Here is a 22,363-nt window from a genome sequence, read left to right as displayed (position 1 = left end):
AGTAGAGTTCCCTGTGCTATACAGTAGGTTCTTATTCAGTTCAGTTCAGTTCAGTCACTCAGTCGTGTCCGACTCTTTGCGACCCATGAATCACAGCACGCCAGGCCTCCCTGTCCATCACCAACTCCCGGAGTTCACTCAGACTCACGTCCATCAAGTCCATGATGCCATCCAGCCATCTCATCCTCGGTTGTCCCCTTCTCCTCCTGCCCCCAATCCCTCCCAGCATCAGAGTCTTTTCCAATGAGTCAGCTCTTTGTGTGAGGTGGCCAAAGTACTGGAGCTTCAGCTTTAGCATCATTCCTTCTTATTAGTTACCTATTTTATATAGTAGTGTTTCTATGTCAATCCAAAACTTCCAATTTATCCCTTCTCCCCCTTGTCCCCTGGTAGCCATAAGTTTGTTTTCTACATCTGTGGCTCTGCTTCTATACAGACTTCATTTTTACCCTTTTTTTTTAGATTCCACATATAAGCAATATCATATGATGTTATCTTTCTGTGTCTGACTTACATGACTCAGTATGACAGTCTTTAGGTCCATCCATGTTGCTACAGATGGCATTATTTTATTCTTTTTTATGGGTGAGTAAAATTCTACCAAGTATATATATATGACATCTTCTTTATCTGTTCCTTTGTTGATGGACATTTAGGTTGCTTCCATGTCCTGGCTATTGTAAACAGTGCTGCAGTGAACATCGGGCTGCATTTTTTTTTTTTTGTATGTATCTTTTTGAATTGTGGTTTATATGCTTAGGAGTGGGATTGCTGGGTCATATGGTAGTTTCCAGTTTTTTAAGGAACCTCCATACTGTTCTCCATGGTGGCTGTACTAATTTACATTCCCACCAACAGCGTAGGAGGGTTCCCTTTCCTCCATACCCTCTCTAGCATTTATTGTTCTTAGAATTTTTGGGGTGATGGCCATTCTGACCAGTGTAAGGTGATAGCTCATTGTAGTTTTCATTTACATTTCTCTAATAATTAGTGATGTTGATCATCTTTTCTTGTGCTTTTTGTCCATCTGACCACAAGGGGAATTAGAAAATGTTTTTAACTTACTGAAAAGGAGAATTCGATATTTTCAAATTTGAGGGGTGTAGCTAAAGCAATGTTTACAGAAAATTTTATAACATTAAGTTCTCTGTTAGAAAAGAAATGTCTCAGATTATCATCTAATTTTCTACTTTGACAAACTGGAAAAAGAGAAGCAAATGAAACTCAAGTAGAAAGGAGATAAAAATGATAACAGCAGTAAGTGAAATAGCAGCCAAAAGCATTAGAGAAAATCAGTAAAACCAAGAGATGATTCTTTAAAAAAATATATCAATAGAATTGTTAAATCTTTAGTTAGACTGATCAAAAACAGGGGAGAAGACACAAATTACTAATAACAGGAATGAAAGACGAAACATCACCACAAATCCTACAGACATTAAAAGTTAATAAGCAAGAGAGTTCCTTGGTGGTCTAGTGGTTATGATTCTGCACTTTCATTGCCGTGGCCCAGGTTCAGTCCCTGGTGGGGAACTGAGATCCTATAGCCATGCAGCGCAGCCAAAACAAGCAAACAAACAAAAAAGATAATAAGCAAATGTGAACAACTTTATGATAATAAATTTGAAATACAGATTTTTTTTAAAAACTGCTTTGGGAGCTGTATGAAGAATTAGTATGAGGGGGTCAAGACTATAAGCAAGGAGATGAGTTAAGAGATTGGTACAAAAGTCCATGCTAACAGCAAAGAGGGCCTGAACTAAGGCATTAGTGCTAAGGATGGCGAAGAAGGCCCATTTGGGAATGTTGTTGATTCATGGGGAGGGGTAGTGGAAAGAAAGGGATGAGTTCCCTCTACTTTCTGCTTAGGTAAGTAACTAAGTGGATAGTGATATCAGTAATAGGAGAGGAAATGTAAGACAATGAACAGGTCTGAGCGAAGACAGTGAGTTTGGCTTTGGCCACAATGAGTTTGAGGTGTCCTTTAGTTAGATATAGCAGATTAGAATACCAGATGGAGGTGGTGCCAGATGCTGGGCCCTAGGCTTATGATCCAGTGTTTATTCCAGTCATACTTTCTTGAGACAGACCCATGAACAGTTCTTTGCAGTGGTCTATATGATATTGACATTGAGATGTGTTTTAGAAAAGATTTTCTTTTTAGAACTCAATATCACAGGTGAATGACACATCTTAATACACTTTCAAATATACTGCTTTCCTTTAATAAGTTGTTATGGCTTTGTCATCGCTTTTTTTTTCCTCTTGCTATATATCTTTAGTTATATTTGGGGATAGTTTTTTGTGGCATATTAAATGCCTATTATATAGAAAATTCCTTCTGAATGAGGCTAACTCAGAATTTGGAGAATGACTCCTAAACATGATGTTCTGTAGTTGATCTATAAACTCTGTTCATTCTGTTCATATAGTTCATTATTTTAGGAAGTTCATAGCCCTGCTTAGCATTAGTCTCTCCATAATGAATAGCAAGGAGAGATAAGAAAGCCTTACTAAGTGATCAATGCAAATAAATAGAGGAAAACAATAGAATGGGAAGGACTAGAGATCTCTTCAAGAAAGTGAAGAGATACCAAGGGAACATTTCATGCAAAGATGGGCACAATTAAGGACAGAAATTGTATGGACCTAACAGAAGCGGAAGATATTAAGAAGAGGTAGCAAAAAATACACAGAACTATACAAAAAAGATCTTAATGACCCAGATAACCATAATGGTGTAATCACTTACCTACAGACAGACATCCTAGAGTGTGAACTCAAAGCTTAGGAAGCATCACTACGAACAAAGCTAGTAGAGGTGATGGAATTCCAGTTGAGCTATTTCACATCCTAAAAGATGATGCTGTTAAAGTGCTGCTCAATATGCCATAAAATTTGGAAAACTCAGCAGTGGCCACAGGCCTGGAAAAGGTCAGTTTTCATTACAATCCCAAAGAAGGGCAATGCCAAAGAATGCTCAAACTACTGCACAATTGCACTCATTTCACATGCTAGCAAAGTAATGCTCAAAATTCTCCAAGATGGGCTTCAACAGTACATGAACCGTGAACTTCCAGATGTCCAAGCTGGTTTTAGAAAAGGCAGAGGAACCGGAGATCAAATTGCCAACCTCTGTTGGATCATTGAAAAAGCAAGAGAGTTCCAGAAAACATCTACTTCTGCTTCATTGACTATGCTAAAGCCTTTGACAGTATGGATCACAGCAAACTGTGGAAAATTCTGAAAGAGATGGGAATACCAGACCAGCTGACCTGCCTCTTGAGAAACCTATATGCAGGTCAGGAAGCAACAGTTAGAACTGGACATGGAACAATGGACTGATTCAGAATTGGGAAAGGAGTATGTCAAGGCTGTATATTGTCATCCTGCTTATTTAACTTTTATGCAGAGTACATCATGTGAAATGCAGGGCTGGATGAAGCACAAGCTGGAATCAAGATTGCCGGGAGAAATATCAATAACCTCAGTTATGCAGATGACACCACCCTTATGGCAGAAAGTGAAGAGGAACTAAAGAGCCTCTTGATGAAAGTGAAAGAAGAGAGTGAAAAAGCTTGCTTAAAACTCAACATTCAAAAACAAAGATCATGGCATCTGGTCACTTTGTGGCAAGTAGATGGGAAAACAGTGGAAACAGTGACAGACTTTATTTTCTTGGGCTCCAAAATCACTGTAGATGGTGACTGCAACCATGAAATTCAAAGATTCTTGCTCCTTGGAAGAAAAGCTGTGACAAACCTAGACAGCATATTAAAAAGCAGAGACATTACTTTGCTGATAAAGGTCCTTCTGGTCAAAGATATGGTTTTCCCAGTAGTCATGTATGGATGTGAGAGTTGGACTGTGAAGAAGGCTGACTGGGAAAGAATTGATGCTTTTGAAGTGTGGTGTTGGAGAAGACTCTTGAGAGTCCCTTGGACTGTGAGGAGATCCAACCAGACCATCCTGAAGATCAGCCCTGGGATTTCTTTGGAAGGAACGATGCTAAAGCTGAAACTCCAGTACTTTGGCCACCTCATGCGAAGAGTTGACTCATTAGAAAAGACTGATGCTGGGAGGGATTGGGGGCGGGAGGAGAAGGGGACGACAGAGGATGAGATGGCTAGATGGCATCATGGACTCGATGGATGTGAGTTTGAGTGAACTCTGGGAGTTGGTGATGGACAGGGAGGCCTGGCGTGCTGCGATTCATGGGGTCGCAAAGAGCCGGACACAACTGAGCAGCTGAACTGAACTGAACTGATGAAACACATATCGAAATTGTTATACTTTAGAGATGCTAAAATCTAATTGTCAGGTATCTGCAACACATGTTATATTGCAGTGGATTACATTACCCTGCCAAAGATCCATGACAGAACCCCAAGTTTTTGATGGCTATATGGATAAGGTGAAGGCATCTATTTTATGGAAATTGTCTGTTACTGAATTCATTATGATCATCAGTGAAACACTAATAGCCATCTGATGGGAAGTGGTGATAGCTCTTTCTTTGTAGTGAAGGAAGTTTTAAAATGTGATCCCAGGATGTCCCTGGTGGTCCAGTAGTTAAGACTCCATGCCTCCAATACAGGGGGCACAGGTTCAATCCCTGGTCAGGGGAACTAAGATCCCACATGCAGCATGGCATGACCAAAAATTAAAACTAGAATAAGATAAAATATAATCTCATTGGTATATGGTTTAATAAGTGCTCTTTTGAATCCTTTATGTCAGGAAGAAGTGGTGTATAATATATTAACATGTTTCATCTTAGATCTCTTGCTTACTGGTTTTATGTACCCTGAGCAAAGTCACTTCATATCTTTTAGTCCAAGTTCCCTCATTTGTAAAATGGAGGAATTTTTACAAATTTTTAATAATTTGCTGTAAGAATTAATTGAGAAGATGCATGTAAAGTGTGTTGCAATATCTCAATAATATTAGCTGTCATTACTAAATCTAGAAACAGACCAAATCTAATTGAAGTAGTGTAGCCATTGTCTAAATGAATGAAAGTTTTTGCACTTTTCCTTCCTTTTTTTTCATGCTATAGAAGTCATTGTCATTACGACCAAGGAAGTCCAAAAGACTTTGTGTGCAGACTTCAACAAGATGAAAATGAAGCTAGATATTGTGTGTATTCCTGATGAAGCTGACATGGGAACTGCGGATTCTCTGCGCCGCATATATCAGAAACTTAAGGTAAAAAACTGTTTATTGTTTTTATTGTTTATTTGTTGAAAATATATATCATCTTATGTTTTCCCAATGCATTGCAGTTTACAGTGTATTTTTAAAAATATTTTCTAATACCCCGTATTTTGTTGCCCATGTTTCAGCTGCTGTTTAGTTTGATTACTAGTAAAGATTTAGATACTCACTAGTTTCCAGTATTTTTCAGTCATAATATATCTTTATAAAAAAGATACATTTCTAATGTACTAAAGATTCCATTTATATAAAGTTCATGAATAAGCAAAACTTATGTATAGTAGGGGCTTTCCTGGTGGCTCAGCTGATGAAGAATCTGCCTACAGTTTGGGAGACCTGGGTTCAATCCTTGGGTTGGGCAGATCCCCTGGAGAAGGGAAAGGCTGCCCACTCCAATATTCTGGCCTGGAGATTCCACAGACTGTATAGTCCGTGGGGCGTCAAAGAGTTGGACATGACTGAGCGACTTTCACTTTCATTTTCATGTGTAGTAATAGAAATGAGACCACCAGTTGACTCTGCAGATGAGAGATTGAGTGGAAAGAAATAGGAAGAAACTTTCAAAAATTTTGGCTCCTTTACATGATAGTATTTGAAAGTTTAGTCTCCTTTGATTAAGCAGCTAACATGAGCGGGCTTCCCTGGTGGCTCAGTGGTAAAGAATCCTCCTTCCAATGCGGGAAACACAGATTTGATCTCTAATCTGGGAAGATCCCACATGCCTCAGGGTAACTAAGCCCAGACACCACATCTGTTGAGCCTGTGCTGAGAGTCTGGGAGCCGTAACTACCAAGTCCACGTGTTGCAGCTGCTGAAGCCCCCACACACTAGAGCCCATGCTCCATAGCAAGAGAAGTCACCACAATGAGAAGCCTGAGTACCTCAACTAGAGAGTAGCCCCCGCTTGCTGCACCTAGAGAAAAGACCGTGTAGCAATGAAGACCCAGCAGAGCCAAAAATAAATAAATAATAAATTATTTTTAAAATTATATGGCAAGTAAATAAAAATTTAAAAAAATTATATAGCGAGCCTGTGGATATGAGAATGCAGTCCCCATGGTTTGTGGCACATAAACTGAGAAAGTTCCACTGCTGACTATTCTAAAATTGATGTCCTTTGGAAAAAATTACATTCTAATAATGTTGCCATCTTATTTGAGTTGGGGAGCAAAATTTCTCCTACTATTTCTGGTGATTGCAAACAGATATATTAATATTTTCTGCATATCTATGCACCAAACAGCAAAAAATTAATGCAGATATTTACATGGCCTTTCCCTTCCTTTCTGTGCATGCTCAGTTGAGTCTAACTCTTTGCAACCCTATGGATTGTAGCCAGTTTTTTATTCTTGTCCAGGCAAGAATGCAGGAGAGGGTTGCCATTTCCTACTCCAAGGCATCTTCCCAACCCAGGAACTAAACCCTCATCTCTTGAGTCTCCTGCATTGGCAGGCAGATTGTTTTACCACTGAGCCACCAGGGTAGCTGTATACACAGTGCCCATTTACTGTGTATAAATGTATTTTATGTTTATACACAGTAAAATACACAGATATTAAGTATATAGTTTGATGAGTTTTGACAATTATATACACTCAGATTGTGCTGTGGCTCAGTCACTCAACGTGTACAATTCTTTGTGACCCTATGGGGCTGAAGTCCGCCAGGCTTCTCTGTCTATGGGGATTCTCCAGGCAAGAATACTGGAGTGGGTTGCCATGCGCTCCTCCAGGAGATCTTCCCAACCCAGGGATCAAACCCAGATCTCCCACATTGCAGGTGGATTCTTTACCATCTGAGCCACTAGGTTATCATTTTCCAAATCTAGAATATTTCCATCACCTCTCACAGTTCCTTTGTGCTTCATTTTAGTTAATCCCCCACCTTTAAAGTCAACTGCTATTCTGATTTCTGTCACCATATGTTATTTTGCTTGTTCATGAACTACATATAAATGAAATCATATAATTTTATTTTATTTTCTTTTGTTCAACATAGTGTTTTTCAAATTCATATTATTACTGGTATAACTAGTTTGTTCTTATTTATTGCTGAGTAGCATTCCATTGAATAAGAATACCACTGTTTACCCATTTTTCTGTTGATGGTCATTTGCATTGTTTCAAAATTTTAGATATTATGAATAAAGCTGTTATGAACATTGTTCTGCAGATCTTTTTGTAAAAATATTATAGTTTGAAAAAAATTACATTATAGTTTTTAGGATTTACTGTATTGAGAAATGCCAGATAGTTTTCTAAGTGGTTGTACATTTTATACTTCTGTCAGCAATGTATAAGAATTGCATTTGCTTCACATCTTCATCAACACTTGGTACTGTCAGTCTTTTTAATTTTAACCATTCTAGTGGGTATTACGTAACACTATCTCATTGTAGTTTTAATTTGCATGTCCCTGATAATAATGATGCTGATCACATTTTCATGTGATTTTTGACCATTTGTATATTTTCATGAAATGTCTGTTCAAGACATTTGCCTTTTTTTTTTCAGTTGTTTGCCTTTTTACTATAGATTATAGAAATTCTTTGTATATTATAGATACAAGCCTTTTGTCAGATATGTGTTGTGAATATTTTCTGCCAGTCTCTGGCTTGCCTTTTTATATTCTTAATGGTGACTTTGATGGCCAAAAGTCTTAAATGTTGATGAAATCCAAATTACCGATTTTTTCTTTTATGGTTAGTACTTTTTTTTTTTTTTGGCCATACCACGAGGCATGCTGGATCTTAGTTCCCCAACCAGGAATTGAACCTGTGCCCCCTGCAGTGGAAGCATGGAGTCTTAGCCACTGAGCTGCCAGTAAAGTCCCCTGTGGTTGGTGTTTGTTGTATCCTAAGAAATCTTTGCTTACCCTAAGCTTGAAAAGATATTCTTCTGTGTTTACATCTAAAAATGTTATAGGAATAAAGGTTTACTTTTTTCTGTATGAATATTCAGTTGTTCTGGCATCATTTGTTAAAAAGACCTTCCTTTCCCCATTGAGTTGCTCTGGTGCCTTAGTTGAAAATCAGCTGACTGATTATGTGTGTGCTATTTCTGTTCTCTCTTCTTTGTTCCATTGGTCTGTTTGTCTTGTCTCTGCTTCCGTACTACATTTAATAAAGTCTTGATTATCTTAACTTTATAAAGTTGGTCTTGAAATCAGGTACTATAAATCTGCCAACTTTGTTCCTTTTCCTTAAGATTGCCTTGATTATTCTAAGTCCTTTGCATTTCCACATAAATTTTAGAATTAGTTTGCCAGTTTTTAGCCAGGAAAACGCTTTCTGGGATTTTGATTGAATCTTTTGGTCATTTTGGGGGAGAATTGACATCTTAATATTGAATCTTCCAATCCTTGGACATCTACTTATTTAGATTGCCTATAATTTCTCTCAGTAGTGTTTTTTAAAATAATTTTCAGTATAGAGGTTTTGAGCATCTTTCAGCAATTTTATTCCTATTTCATCAGTTTGATAATATTGTAACTAGTACTTTTCATTCTGTTTTCTAATTGTTTATTACTTGTATATAGCCACATAGCTGGTTTTTATGTATTAGCTTTGTACCCCATGACTTTCTTAAATTGTAGATTCTTTAAGATTGTCTATATACAGCATGTTGCTTGCAAATAAAAACAGTATTATATCTTCCTTTTTAATCTTAATGCTTTCATTTCTTTTTATTGTCTTATTTCCCTGGTCAGGGCTTCCAGAAGTTCAGTGTATATAGACATTTCCTTTTACTTTTTGGCCTTCTTTTGTCTTTCTGTGCTTTCATACAAGTAGATTTTGGTGCTTCTGATAGAAGGGAGATCTCTAATACTATCATGTTGGCTGTGTGGCTTTCTTGAGTACAGTTTCTTATTTAAGGAAGAAATAGAGGATTTCACTAGGATAATGAGAAAAGAACTGTGTTCTTTTACAGGGTTAGATGCCAGGTTTACCAAGAAGCTTAGAGTGTTTAGTGGTCTTCCCAGGAGCTGTTTTAGTTACTGTCTAAAAGTTTAGTATGGAGTTATAAACTAGAGTCTCTATTCCCTAATCTATAAATCTTAGAAATGTTATTTTTGCCCTAGCCTGGAACTGGAGATCCTGGGAGATCCATGCAAATGAGTTCCTATAACCCTTAGAGGCTTGAGAAATAATAGGGGCAACTATTAATAAATAGGAGAGGGCATGAGGTAAAGAGTAAAGTAACTACCAAAAGGACATTTTATTCCCAAGCTACTACCTCTTCTTATAGTTTTGATCACTTCTTATTTTAGGGCTCCTTATCCCTGAGATCAGAATCCTCATTAATTCATTTTGCTGCTGCTGCTAAGTCACTTCAGTTGTGTCCGACTCTGTGTGACCCCATAGATGGCAGCCCACCAGGCTCCCCTGTCCCTGGGATTCTCCAGGAAAGAACTCTTGAGTGGGTTGCCATTTCCTTCTCTAACGCATGAAAGTGAAAAGTGAAAGGGAAGTCACTCAGTCGTGTTTGACTCTTCACAACCCCATGGGCTGCAGCCTACCAGGCTTCTCCGTCCATGGGATTTTCCAGGCGACAGTACAGGAGATGGGTGCCATTGCCTTCTCCATTAACTCATTCTTCATGGTCTCATTTCTTTTCCTTCCTTACTCCTGTTTCCACATCATTTACACAGCATCCTTTACCTATAATCCTACCTCTGAGCTTTCTTAAGTTGTGACTTTGACTAACAGGTGTCTGTTTTCTTTGCTATCTCTGCTTGGTTTCTCTTGTACCAGTGACTCCTGAAACCCTGGCTTCGTCACATCAGCTTGCATTCCGACCTCAAGTAGAAGGCAACAGAACTGACCTGTGGAAGAACATAAGTAGCCTCCTGAATAACCATTAAGAACAAAGTCAAACGAGCCAAAATTCAGAACTGTCTGTTTGGGATCAACATGAACTTGTAGGAAGCGCAATAGAAATACATATAAAGAGTTGAGACAGCCTGAGGAGGCAGTTGTTTGCTAAGGGATGACAAGTAGCTCCTTAAGGGAGAAAGTAACACCTCCAGCTGTGCTGTGGTTTAAAAACAGTGCTTCTTTGAGCCAATTTATATCTCTTCCCTTTTGCCCACAAGAAAGAAGTGAGAAAGTGAAGTCGCTCAGTCATTTCTGACTCTTTGCAACCAACCCCATGGACTGTAGCCTAACAAGCTTCTCCGTCCATGGAATTTTCCAGACAAGAGTGCTGGAGTGGGTTGTCATTTCCTTCTCCAGGGGATCTTCCCGACCCAGGGATTGAACCGGGGTCTCCCGCATTGCAGGCAGATGCTTTACCATCTGAGCCACCAGGGAAGCCTAAAAGGCGACTTCCTAAACATTGATTCTTTTTTAATAAGATTTTGGTAAAAAAGAATATTACCTTTGACTTTTGAGTTTATTAGCTTTTGGTTCTTTTATTTTTACCCACTTCCTACACACTGAGTTTCTCAAATATTGCTGAGGTTATCCCATGTGGTTTCTGGTTTTCTCAGAGAAAGACCACAGAAGTATATTAGCTTTATTTGGCTTCTTTGTTTAAAACGTATTTTACCATTTTAATTTACCATCTTCGTCATTTGCATTGCATTTGCTAAATGTATATGCTTATCAATTATTGGAGGTGGACATCATATCTGCTATGTTGTATTCTTTCAACATATTTCATTTGGTTTTATCCTTGTGGCATTCTTTTCTACTTCATTTTGCCTTATCTCATCATACAATTTCACTGATTTACTGGCTTATCACTTTTTATTTCAGCTGCCCAAACCTCTTTCTTTGACTTATCAAAAGATAATTATTGGCTCATTCATTCTCCCAGGCCCTGGGTGAGTGAGCTCCATTTTTATAACTGGTGCTGATAATATAAAAGTACTTAGATTTTATATTTTCTTCATAGTAGTATTTCATATTTATCAGACTGACGAAGGATTCAGTCTTATCTGTGTCTGAGCAAACTTTGTCCTACTATTTCTGGTGACTGCAGACAGATGTATTAATATTTTCAACCTACCGGTATACTAAAGAACAAAAAATTCAGATATGTATATGGCCTTTCCCTTCCTTTGTGGGCGTGCTCAGTTGTGTCTGACTTTTTGCACTCCTATGGACCGTAGCCCTCCAGATTCCTCTGTCCATGGAATTCTTCAGGCAAGAATACTGGAGTGGGTTGCCATGCCCTCTTCCAGGGGATCTTCCTGAGCTGGGGATTGAACCCACATCTCTTATGTCTCCTGCATTGGCAGGCAGGTTCTTACCACTAGCGCCACCTGGGACGGTACACTATGATTAACTGTAGTCACCAAGTTGTACATTGCATCTCCGTGACTTACTTATTTTATAACTGGAAGTTTGTACCTTTTGGCTCCCTTTGCCTATTTCGCTTACCTCCCACCACTGACCTCTGGCAACTACTAGTCTGTTCTTTGTAACTGTAAACTTGGCTTTGTTGTTGTTTATTTGTTTTTAGATTCCATGTGTCGATGAGATTGTATGGTGTTTGTCTTTCTCTGTTTGACTTATTTCAGTTAGCATATGCTTTTAAGTTCCATCCATGTTGTTTCAAATGCCAAGATTTCACTATTTTCAATGGCTGAATAATATTCCTTTGTATGCATATACCACATTTTATTTATCCATTCATTTGTCCGTGGACACAGGTTGTTTACATATCTTGGCAGTTGTATATATGCTGCAGTGAACATTGGCTAACTTCCTTCTCTTTTTCAGTATTTTCTTGTAAACTGGAGTTTGTATCTAAATTTTAATTAGATTCAGTGTCAACTTTTTTTGACAATAATACTTCATGTGTTTACTTCATATTGCTTTATACTCAGAAATGAAATCAGATATTTATTTTAAAAGCCTTGATTTTGATTATGATGTCAGTCTTAATAAAGTGGTTAAAAAAACAGCCCAGATGGTTTCTTTTTGTGGAACATGTTTATGGACTACAGTCTGGGCTCTAGGAGAAATAGAAGCTTTTAAATTTTATTGAAATTGATTTTTCAGTTTTTCTTTTATGGTTTGTGATTTCTGGTTTTTGCTTTAGAAATTAATCCCTATTTTAACATCTTAAAAGAGATTTTCTTAAAATTTCATATAAAAGTTTAATCTTGCTTCTTACATTTCAGGCGCTAATTCACTTAGAATTTCTCCATTTATTTTAGTCATTTAAAATATATCCCAGTAAAGTTTTATGATTTTCTTCATAAAAATCTAATTTTTTTTAGGTTTGTTCCTAGATTGTGTTTTCATGCTCTCTTTTTGTTAGTATATATATTGTATATGCAAATAATATATATATATATATATAATTTAAAGAGTCAAATAGTTACAAGACTTAGAGTAAATAACAAGGGTCTCCTGCATTGTCCTTCCTTGTTTATTATTCTTACCCTTCAGAAGCAACTGCTTTCAGCTCTTCTTTTTTTCCTTCTGATAATGCCCTCAATATATATATTTTTTTGCCCTCAATATTTCTAAGTACCATATTTATACTGCTGTTTTCTTTAGGTTTTAGATATTATCTATTGTAATTCCACTATGGAAAGTAAGGATTTGACTCATTTAGCACCTTGTCTGCCCTTCTCCATGTACATAAGCTCCCTCTTTCCTAATTTCCCAATATAGTAGCATCAAAATTTTTATTAAATCAATTATGAGGGATTTATTTACAGCTGAGTTATATAGTGTACTAGTGTTATGTCTCCCTTTTTTTTTTTTTTTTAACATTTATTTATTTGGCTGCTTTGGGTCTTAGTTGCAGCATACAAGACCTTTAGTTGTACCATGTGGGATCTAGTTCCCTGACCAGGGATCAAACCCAGGTTCCCTGCATTGGGATCACCAACTCTTAGCCACTAAACCACCAGGGAAGTCCCTATATTTCCCTTTTTAATAAATCAACTTTATTGAGTTATAATTTGTATATAATAAAATATACCCATTTTAAAAGTACAGTTTGATTTTTTTTTTTAAATCAGGTTTATGGAAGTATAAATTACATACATAAAATTACCTTTTTTGGTATACTAAGGTTTTTTTTTTTTTAATTTTATTGGAAAATAGTTGATCTACAATGTTGTATTAGCTTCACGCATACAAATAAGTGACCCAGTTACACACATACATATATCCATTCCGCTTCAGACTCCCCCCTGCCCCATAGAGGTTATCATAGAATATTGAGTAGAGTTCCCTGTGCTACACCATAGGTCCATGTTGGTTATCTATCTTATATATAGTAGTGTGTGTATTGTATACTGAGTTTTGATATAGATATGGAAGATATAGATATATATTGAAATACATATCAAGATAAAGAAGAAAAGTTCTATCAACTCTTCCAAAAGTTCTGTCAACTGTTCCAAGTTCCTTTTTTAAATACAGTGACTTGTTTTTCTTAGAGCTATTAATTGCCTCCCTTTTAAAGTTGTTTAGTTTTTTGTTTCTATCACTAATTCATCCTCAGATCCTTTAAAAGGAATGAAAAGATGTCAATTTGTTTAAACAATTTAGGTATTCAGTCCATCATTTTTTTTTCTTTTGAGACTGTCCTCCTGGAAGCCATCTATTCTCTCTTGAAATTTCTACTCATTGCTCTAGCCTGCTGCAGATCTGTCATTCTGGGACTTCTTTTCACTATCATTCTGTGAATTCCCTTTTCTCTCCTGTGTTGGATACCCTGGTTCCTAGATCTCACATTTTATTCTTTCTTGGTTTACTCTCCCATTTCAAAGGAACCCAGTCATTATTGGCTTTTTAAAGAGAACATGGAAGGTAAATATTTTGAGAAGTGCATGTTTAAAAATGTTTATTCCATCCTTACTCTTGAATGATAACTTATCTTTACATAGAATTCTAGGTTAGAAATAATATTCTCTCAGAATTTTTTGTCCCAGGAGCAAACAGACAAACGTCCTTGATGGACTCCCTGTGCTACAGGTGGATTTTTTTTCTCCAAATTTACCCTTTCACTGAGGTCCCATTTATGCAGAATCTCAGTTCAGACTCCCAGCTTTCATGCTTTCATACCAGCTTCAAACTACATCTTTTGGCCCACTGTAACTGGTGGCTCAGTGGTAAGAACCTGCCTGCCAATGCAGGAGACGTGGGTTTGATCCCTGGATGAGGAACATATCCTGGTGAAGGAAATGGCAGCCCACTCCAGTATTCTTGCCTAGGAAATCCCATGGACAGAGGAGCCTGGCAGGCAACAGTCCATGGAGTCTCAAAAGAGCTGGACACACCTTAGCAACTCAGCAATAACAACAAAATTTTCAACGTAGTTTTCATTTCCTTCTTCAATTCTGGCACTTGGTATTTTCCTATTCTTTCTCATAAATTTGAATACAGTTGGAGTAATTTTTTGTTAGTACCTTATCCATAATTTTTAGGTATTTGTAACTGTTTTTGGGTTCCTAGTCCATGAGATTTCCAACACTAGAAGCCTCCGTGCTATACACTTAATATGCATTATTTAATTTAATCCTCCAACTACACTCTGAGGTATGTTGTCTTTATCTCTATTTTTTCTTTTCTTTTTTTTTTTTGCAAAGATATCCCATATTTATGAATTAGAAAAATTAATATTGTTAAAGTGTCCACACTAACCAAAGCAGCCTACAGATTCAATGCCATCACTGTCAAAGATCCAGTAACATTGTTTACAGAAATTTAGACCCCTTATAGCTAAGTGTACTTTTCCTGAATCATATTTTTTGTTTTTACATTTTTTTCAAGATCTTGTAATAGCCTGTAATGGAAAAGAATCTTAAGAATATATATATATATATATATATATATGTATATATATGAACTGAATTTATATATAAATACATCTTAAGAATATTTTATATATATACGTGTATATATAAGCTGAATCTTTGTTCCCATTTTACAGGTGAGGAAAGTAGGGCTCACAGAGGTTGAATAACTTTCCTACACTTCAGGTGGAAAGAAAGACTGTACATTAGGTGCCAAAGTCTACTGCTAAGTTGCTTCAGTCATGTCCGACTCTGTGCGACCCCATAGACGATAGATAGCAGCCCACCAGGCTTCCCCATCCCTGGGATCCTCCAGGCAAGAATACTGGAGTGGGTTGCCATTTCCCTCTCCAATGCATGAAAGTGAAAAGTGAAAGTGAAGTCGCTTAGTCGTGTTCGACTCCTAGCGACCCCATGAACTGCAGCCTACCAGGCTTCTCTGTCCATGGGATTTGCCAGGCAAGAGTACTGGAGTGGGTTGCCATTGCCTTCCCCTAAGTGCATTGACTAATTGAGGGATTAATAGAATCATGTCTGCTGGGTACAGTCAGATGGCACTTATCTCCTTGGAAACTGAACTTTTATTTGAGAGTGCAGTACTAGAGTGGGTTAAGAACATGGTGGGATTCCCAGGTGGCTCAGTGGTAAAGAATCCACCTGCCAGTGCAGGGGATGCAGGAGACACAAGTTTGATCTCTGGGTCTGGAAGACCCCCTGGAGGAGGAAAGGGCAACTCACTCCAGTATTCTTTCCAGGGAAATCCCATGGGCAGAGAAGCCTGACAGGCTACAGTCCCTGGGTTCCCAAACAATCAGACACGACTGGGCAACTGAGCACAGAGTTACAGTACTGTACAGCCTCCAGAGGAAACTGCTTAGCTCTGCTTATTGACGCTTTCTAATTGATTCTTGTAGGAAGAATAGGAATTTGTGATGGTGTGGAGATGAGGAAATGTAGATGTTACTAGTATGAAGGAGGAATTACTACAAAGCTGAGATATGAGGGGGTGTTTTTACCTCCAAGTTGTGTAATCTGAAGGCCTCACCCAGTGTTGAGCATATATACCTTTAAAACTTATACTCAAGTCTATGTTTTTTTGAGATGTACTAAAAAATAAAACTTATCAATTAAATAACTTAATTGGTACTCTTTTTTTTCTTTCTGGGTTGCTGTTGTTCAGTCACTAAGTCATGTCTGACTCTGTGACCCGTGGACTACAGCACCAGACTTCCCTGTCCTTCACTATATCTCAGAATTTTCTCATACTCATGTCCATAGAGCCAGTCATACTATACAATCATCTCATCCTCTGTCACCCCCTTCTCCTCCTGCCTTCAGTTTTTCCCAGCATCAGGGTCTTTCCCATGTGATGCTCTGCATCAGATGGCCAAAGTATTGAAACTTCAGCTTCAGTATCAGTCTTTCCAATGAATATTCAGGGTTGATTTCCTTTAGGATTGACTGATTTGATCTTGTAGTTCAAGGGATTGCACCACAATTCAAAAGCATCAATTTTTTGGTGTTCGGCACTTCTTGATGGTCCAACTGTCACATCCATACATGACTACTGGAAAAACCATAGCTTTGACTATACAGACCTTTGTTGGCAAGGTGATGTCTCTGCTTTTTAAATATGCTGTCTAGATTTGTCGTAGCTTTCCTTCCAAAGAGCAAGCATCTTTTAATTTCATGGCTGCAGTTACTGTCCGTATTAATTTTGGAGCCCAAAAAGATAAAATATGTCACTGTTTCCAGTTTCCCCCCTTCTGTTTGCCATGAAGCGATGGGACTGAATGTCATGATCCTAGTTTTTTTAATGTTGAGTTTTAAGCCAGCCGTTTCACTATTTCCGGATGGCAGCCTGAATTATATCCATTTAAGGTTAATTTGATCTTTTATTTTTAAGTTGAACAATTTGGAAGAAAACAGAAAAGTAGATGAAAGATGAAAGTGAGAAGCAACAGCGACCTGCTTTGTATTAACAGCTGATTATTCACACAAGATCTCTCTCTGCAGCCAGTTGAGCACTTTTAGGGATAATTAAATTGGCTAAAGCTTTATAAATGAGTACATTTGAGAAATTAATTAATTTACTTCTGTTCTTAGAGACTACTCTAAAGTAGGGAGTTAATTTATTGGCTAAATATCAGGATGTAAGTTTCATTTTCTGTGGTGTTACCTAGAACATTTTCTCTGAAGATTGCAAAGGAAATCTTTCATATTTATTGTGTGTGTCTGGCCTGTGTTTCTGATCCCTACAGCCACCTTGATAGGTAAATGGTATTACTCTGTTCTGCAGTTGAGAAACCTTATACTCAGAGAGCTTAAATAACCTGCTCCAAATCCCATCCCTGGTTAGGTGCTGAGCCAGAGCTAGAACCCAGTCCTGGATTTTGAGATGCATTTGTGCATTTCAGATGCCCATGCTTTTTTTACTTTATCATGTAGTCCAAAAGTCTACTTTAGACTTTTGGCTTTAGAACAAGTTCAGTGGTCTGGTATTTTTCAGAATTATATTTTCCTCTTCTTTATGTGTGGTTGATAGTTATTTTTATATATAGAACTCTTTTAAAGTATGCGATTTAGTGTAGAACTCTTAAATATTTTTATGTAAAACATTAAAAATTAGCAAATCTCCTACCGAGACTCAGAGAACTATGTTGTCTTCCAAGAGTGCTGCTTTTGTTCCTTGATATCTTTCTAAAGTGGAGGGAGACCCAGTATTGTAGGGAAATTTTCTGTCCTGTTTAGAGCCATATGAGCAAAAAGTCTGGCTCTTCTTGCGCAGGAGGAGCACTGTCTCTTGTGCAGGAAGTAAGGATTCAGTCTGTGATCACCACATAAAGCAAAGCTGGCTAAGTCCTTGGACATTGAGCCTGACTTACATTAGATGCTCGTCTGATTGTCTGAAGTAATTAGGCTTTGGTGCCATTTTTGTGCTTTAGAAACAATGCCACCATTCCTTAGGTACATGTTTTGAGAACAGGTTAGTGAAGTATATTTGAGAGGCCTCAGCAGACTAAATCCACAGTGATGTTCTGTAACCTGTGGTTAAAGCACTTATATTGCAGATCTCATGGCTTCCTTTAATTTAGAGATTGTGGAGCTGATAATTTTCCATTTAATCTAGACAAGAATCTTTCTGTGGCCTCAGGCAAGCCTCATTTACCCTCTGCCTCAGTTTCACAACCAAGAAAATAGGGATAATAATACCAACACAGTAGTTAGAGGTTAAGCTATTTAAATCCTTTGATGTCAGAAAAGAACTATTGTTATATGTCTTATGAAACACCTAGCATGCTACAACAAAGAACAAACTATGCTGATGAAATCCCCATTGGAGAGACAGCTTATTAGAAAGATTGAACGTATGTGCTATTTTTAGATGTTCAAAAAGCTAAGTGCAAGTTGTTTTCAGTTGAGTGTTTGATGTCTGTAATAAATTATAAATCTCTGTCATTCTTTCCTGGAACCTTTCATTTTGCCCAGGGATTTGTTTTTGGCAGATTTTTATCTTGAAAAGAATGAGTACAGGGTAACATCTGAGAACTTGGCCCCAACTTGCCTGAAGACTTTAAAATGGCAACTTTCCTTCTTATGACTGCTTTGGTGGGCTGAGGTTGCCTGGGAGGGCCTCAGTATATCCCCGAATATGCCTTTGCTGAACCTACTGGTCGCATAGTGAAAAGCCCAGGAGTTATAACAGAAACAAGTTAAAAAGTTAATTGAGAGAATTTTTGAACATTTTTTCCCATTTCCCACCCCTGCTCTGGGAAATCTCGATGGAGCTTTCTTTTGACTGTAGTAATTTAGTATATGTATTCACAAGCTTGAAATGTTTTCATCTTATCCTTGTTGGAACTCTGGTCTATAGGATAGGATTTTGCAGCCCTGTACCACATTCAGTAGCCAGAAAAAACTTTCAAGTTCTGTGTGAGCTTGATTCCTTTGAGTCTCTTTCCTTCTACTGGAAAACTTTCATGGAATGAGGGCTGTAGGGTAGGAGGGAACTGTGATAATAAGGATTGTGATAGAAAGCCCAGGGTGTCATCATAAACTCTCGATACCTTGGGTGACAAGTAGCCCACATGGCTTAGGTTTTTTGAAACTCTTGGCAGGACCACCTATCCTGCTTTGAATCATAAGGTAGCCTGACCAGTGAAATGGACCCATGTGTACAATCTGTGGGAAGTCAGTAAGCATTCTGTCAGCATGAGCAGAGTTCATTTGAAGTAGCCTGTAGCTACCCAACCTTTTTTCAGCTCTTACCTTAGGTATCATCCTCTCCAACAAGCTTTCCCTAGCTTTCTATTTCTAAGACTGGATTAGCTGCCATTTTTCTGTAATCATAGAGAGAATTTAAATTATCTGTTATAGCATCATCTCCCTTCCCTAGACTGTGGAATAAGAACCATATCTGGACCTCTCAGAGAGGCCCAGAGAAGATGTTCAATATTTGTTAATGAATAACAGACAGAGGTAAGCTCTTCGTAAACATTTGGAACAAGCTTCTTACTCCTTTAATACAGACACAGATGTTTATATGAGCCTAAGTGTGAGTGGATGAGATTCAATGATTGTAGACCAGAGGGAGCATAACACTGGCTGCTTGGCGTTTACTTTATTTTCGTCTGTAAGTTCCCACCAAGCCTTAAGTTTACTGACGTTGCTAGGCCTCTGTCCCAAGCAAGTTATCCCAGCGGGAGGGTTATTTTATTTTATTGGAGGGGTAGGATAGCATAGTGAAAAGAATACAGACTTTCAAAGGAAATCCAAAAAAGAGGATATATGTATATGTATAGCTGATTCACTTTGCTATATAGCAGAAATTACACAACATTGTAAAGCAAACTGCACTCCAATAAAAATTAATTTGAAAAAAGAGTGAGGACTATTAACTTCAAAACAAATTTTATGAAAACTTTACTGTAAAAAAAAATACTTAAGAGCATATTAAATTTTCACATTGCATAATACATGTGGGTACCATGTGGAATCCAGAACCTTTGCTACCTCTCATCACCTGACTTTAGTAGTTTTCATGTTTGACTTCTTTCTGTAGTAAAACAAGGTCTAACCCAGAACACTGTAGGTACCCACATTATAGTACTTACCATACAGTACTTTAATTTTGGTTACATGACTCCTTTCCCCACTGGATTGTGAGCTCCTGGTGGGTAGGGTTGGCATCTTGCTCACCTCTCTTCTTTCAGAGAAAAGTATCTAATGAAAGTAGGAAAATAATACACCTGGTCACATTAGGGATTCAATATATGTATGTTTTTTTAATTAATAAGATATTTTAAAATGAGACGTTAGAGATAGTGCAATTATTGGTAGTGCCAAGGAATAGAGTATGACAAAATGGTTGAGTGAAGTGGAGAAAAAAATCATCAGAAGTGAGGTCAAGGAACCCTAACAATGAGGATGTTGACATTTTACTGAGGTGATAAAAGAAGGAATGAAAGGAAGATAGTTTTAAAGTCTTTCAAAAAAATACTTAGTATTTCTAGCTCAGAGTTTGTTCCTAAAAATATTAGTGCCCTGCCTACCTCTTCTCATAGCCTTTTCCATAAAGGTAATCACATCCTCTTCTTTTAGCTACTTATTTTGGTATTCACCCGTGTATCTCTAGATAACATGCTTAAATTGTTACTTTTGATTATAGACACTGTTTATTGATTCCCTGCTATGAAGCATGAGGATTTTGCTCCTTCTAATATAGTTATGGGCTTCCCTAGTGGCTCAGTGGTAAAGAAACCGCTTGCCAATGCAGGAAGCGTAGGTTCCTGGGTCAGAAAGATCCCTGCAGAAGGAAATGGCAACCCACTCCAGTATTCTTGCCTGGGAAATCCCATGGACAGAGGAACCATGGGGTCACAAAAGATTCGGACGTGACTTAGAGACTAAACAACAACAACAACAATATAGTTATATTGTAATTTTAGAAGATAAATATTTAGTGTTTATTTGACTGTGTAGTTTGACCATGTATACTGTTGAGCCTTGTAGTCATCTACAGTTTTTTCCTTTACCACACCATTTCTTTTTTGCCTGAAGGGTAATTATCATAGCTTGTCCTTTCCCAGGCTTCATTTTCTATGAACTTTCTTTTGCCACACCATGGGGCATGCCAGATCTTCCCTGCCATTCCCCTTGCTTTGGGAGTGCAGAGTCTTTAACTGCTGGACCACCAAGGAAGTCCTTCTATGCACTTACTGAATAACCCCAACCTTTTTACTAGTTGTCTAACCATCTAAGATATTTAGACTCTTTCACTATTCTATCAATTTCATCTTCCTAAAGAAGTCTCTCCCAGAGTAGTAGTGATTGCCTTCCATGCCTGGTGCTCAGCTATCATTCTGTCATTTCCCTTCATCATCATGAGGATTTACTTTGCCTCTTTTCTTCAGTTTCCTGGAATCCTTATTTTCCTTTTTCTTGGTGTACTCCCTTTGTTTTCTGAAAAACTTACTAGCGCTTCCTGACAAAATTTGTTTTGGAGCTAATTTTTTTTTAAGATTTTGCCAGCCTGAAAAATCTCCTTATTCTACCCTCATACTTGATTGATAAGTTTGACAAGGTATAGAATTCTCAGTTGAAAAGCTGATCCTTAAGAATTTTGAAGACTTTGATCCATTGTCTTTACCTTCCAGTGTTGTTAAGTCTTTAAGTTTTATCATTACTAACCTTTTAAATCTGATCACCTATTTCTCTGGAAATTTGTTTCATCTTCTCTTTGTCCTGAACGTTCTGAAATTTCACGATGATGTACTTTCATGTGAATCTGTTTTATCCAGGCGAGCCCTCCTCTCAGTGAAACTGTTCAACTTGGATTTTCATGTCCTTCAGTTTAGGGGACCTTTAAAAAATCATTTTATTGATGATTCTTATGTGTTTTTTTTCTCCTATTCTTTTTTTCTGGAAACCTATTCTGATAATGAATCTCTTAGACTGGTACTCTAGTTTTCTTATCTATTCTCTTATATCTTCCATTTCTTTATCTTTTTCTCAAGTTTTATGTGTGGATGGGGTATGTTGACTGTGAGCTTCACTGTAGGGTAATATGATAATGTGGTTGGGGTGTTTCAGGAGAATCTCTTATATTTGTATTTTTAGGTTTTTTCCTCTTAGACTAGTCAAATTTCCCAGAGAGAACTATTAAATTCTGCTGCCTGAAAGGTGAAGACATGAGGGTCAGGACTAGGGTTGTGGCAGGGAGGGGAATTGGGTGTCTGAGAATCCTGTATGCATTCTTTTTAAAATCCCTCCTTTTCTCTAAGGTACATCCCCTCTCCCTGCTGCCAGTTGTGATTATGCTACCCCAGTCCAGATATCCTCTATTTTATTCTCTTCAGCCATCTGCCACGGTGAGACCCAT

The 22,363-nt window shown here is 37.7% G+C and overlaps 1 protein-coding gene across 2 annotated transcripts in view; it reads left to right on the top strand.

Moving 5' to 3' along the window:
• EIF2B3 (eukaryotic translation initiation factor 2B subunit gamma) overlaps nt 1-22,363 on the top strand; it is a 117,725-nt gene that overhangs the window by 7,021 nt on the left and 88,341 nt on the right. For both annotated transcript variants that reach the window (XM_004001908.6, XM_012124123.5), the window contains exon 3: nt 5,060-5,208. In XM_004001908.6, the coding sequence (XP_004001957.1) occupies nt 5,060-5,208 (149 nt within the window). The remainder of the gene's footprint in view (nt 1-5,059; nt 5,209-22,363) is intronic.

This window comes from Ovis aries, chromosome 1, assembly GCF_016772045.2.
Source record: "Ovis aries strain OAR_USU_Benz2616 breed Rambouillet chromosome 1, ARS-UI_Ramb_v3.0, whole genome shotgun sequence".
Classification (NCBI taxonomy): Eukaryota; Metazoa; Chordata; class Mammalia; order Artiodactyla; family Bovidae; genus Ovis; species Ovis aries.
Note: the sequence above shows the minus strand (reverse complement) of the source record. Positions and strands in the feature narration are given on the sequence as shown.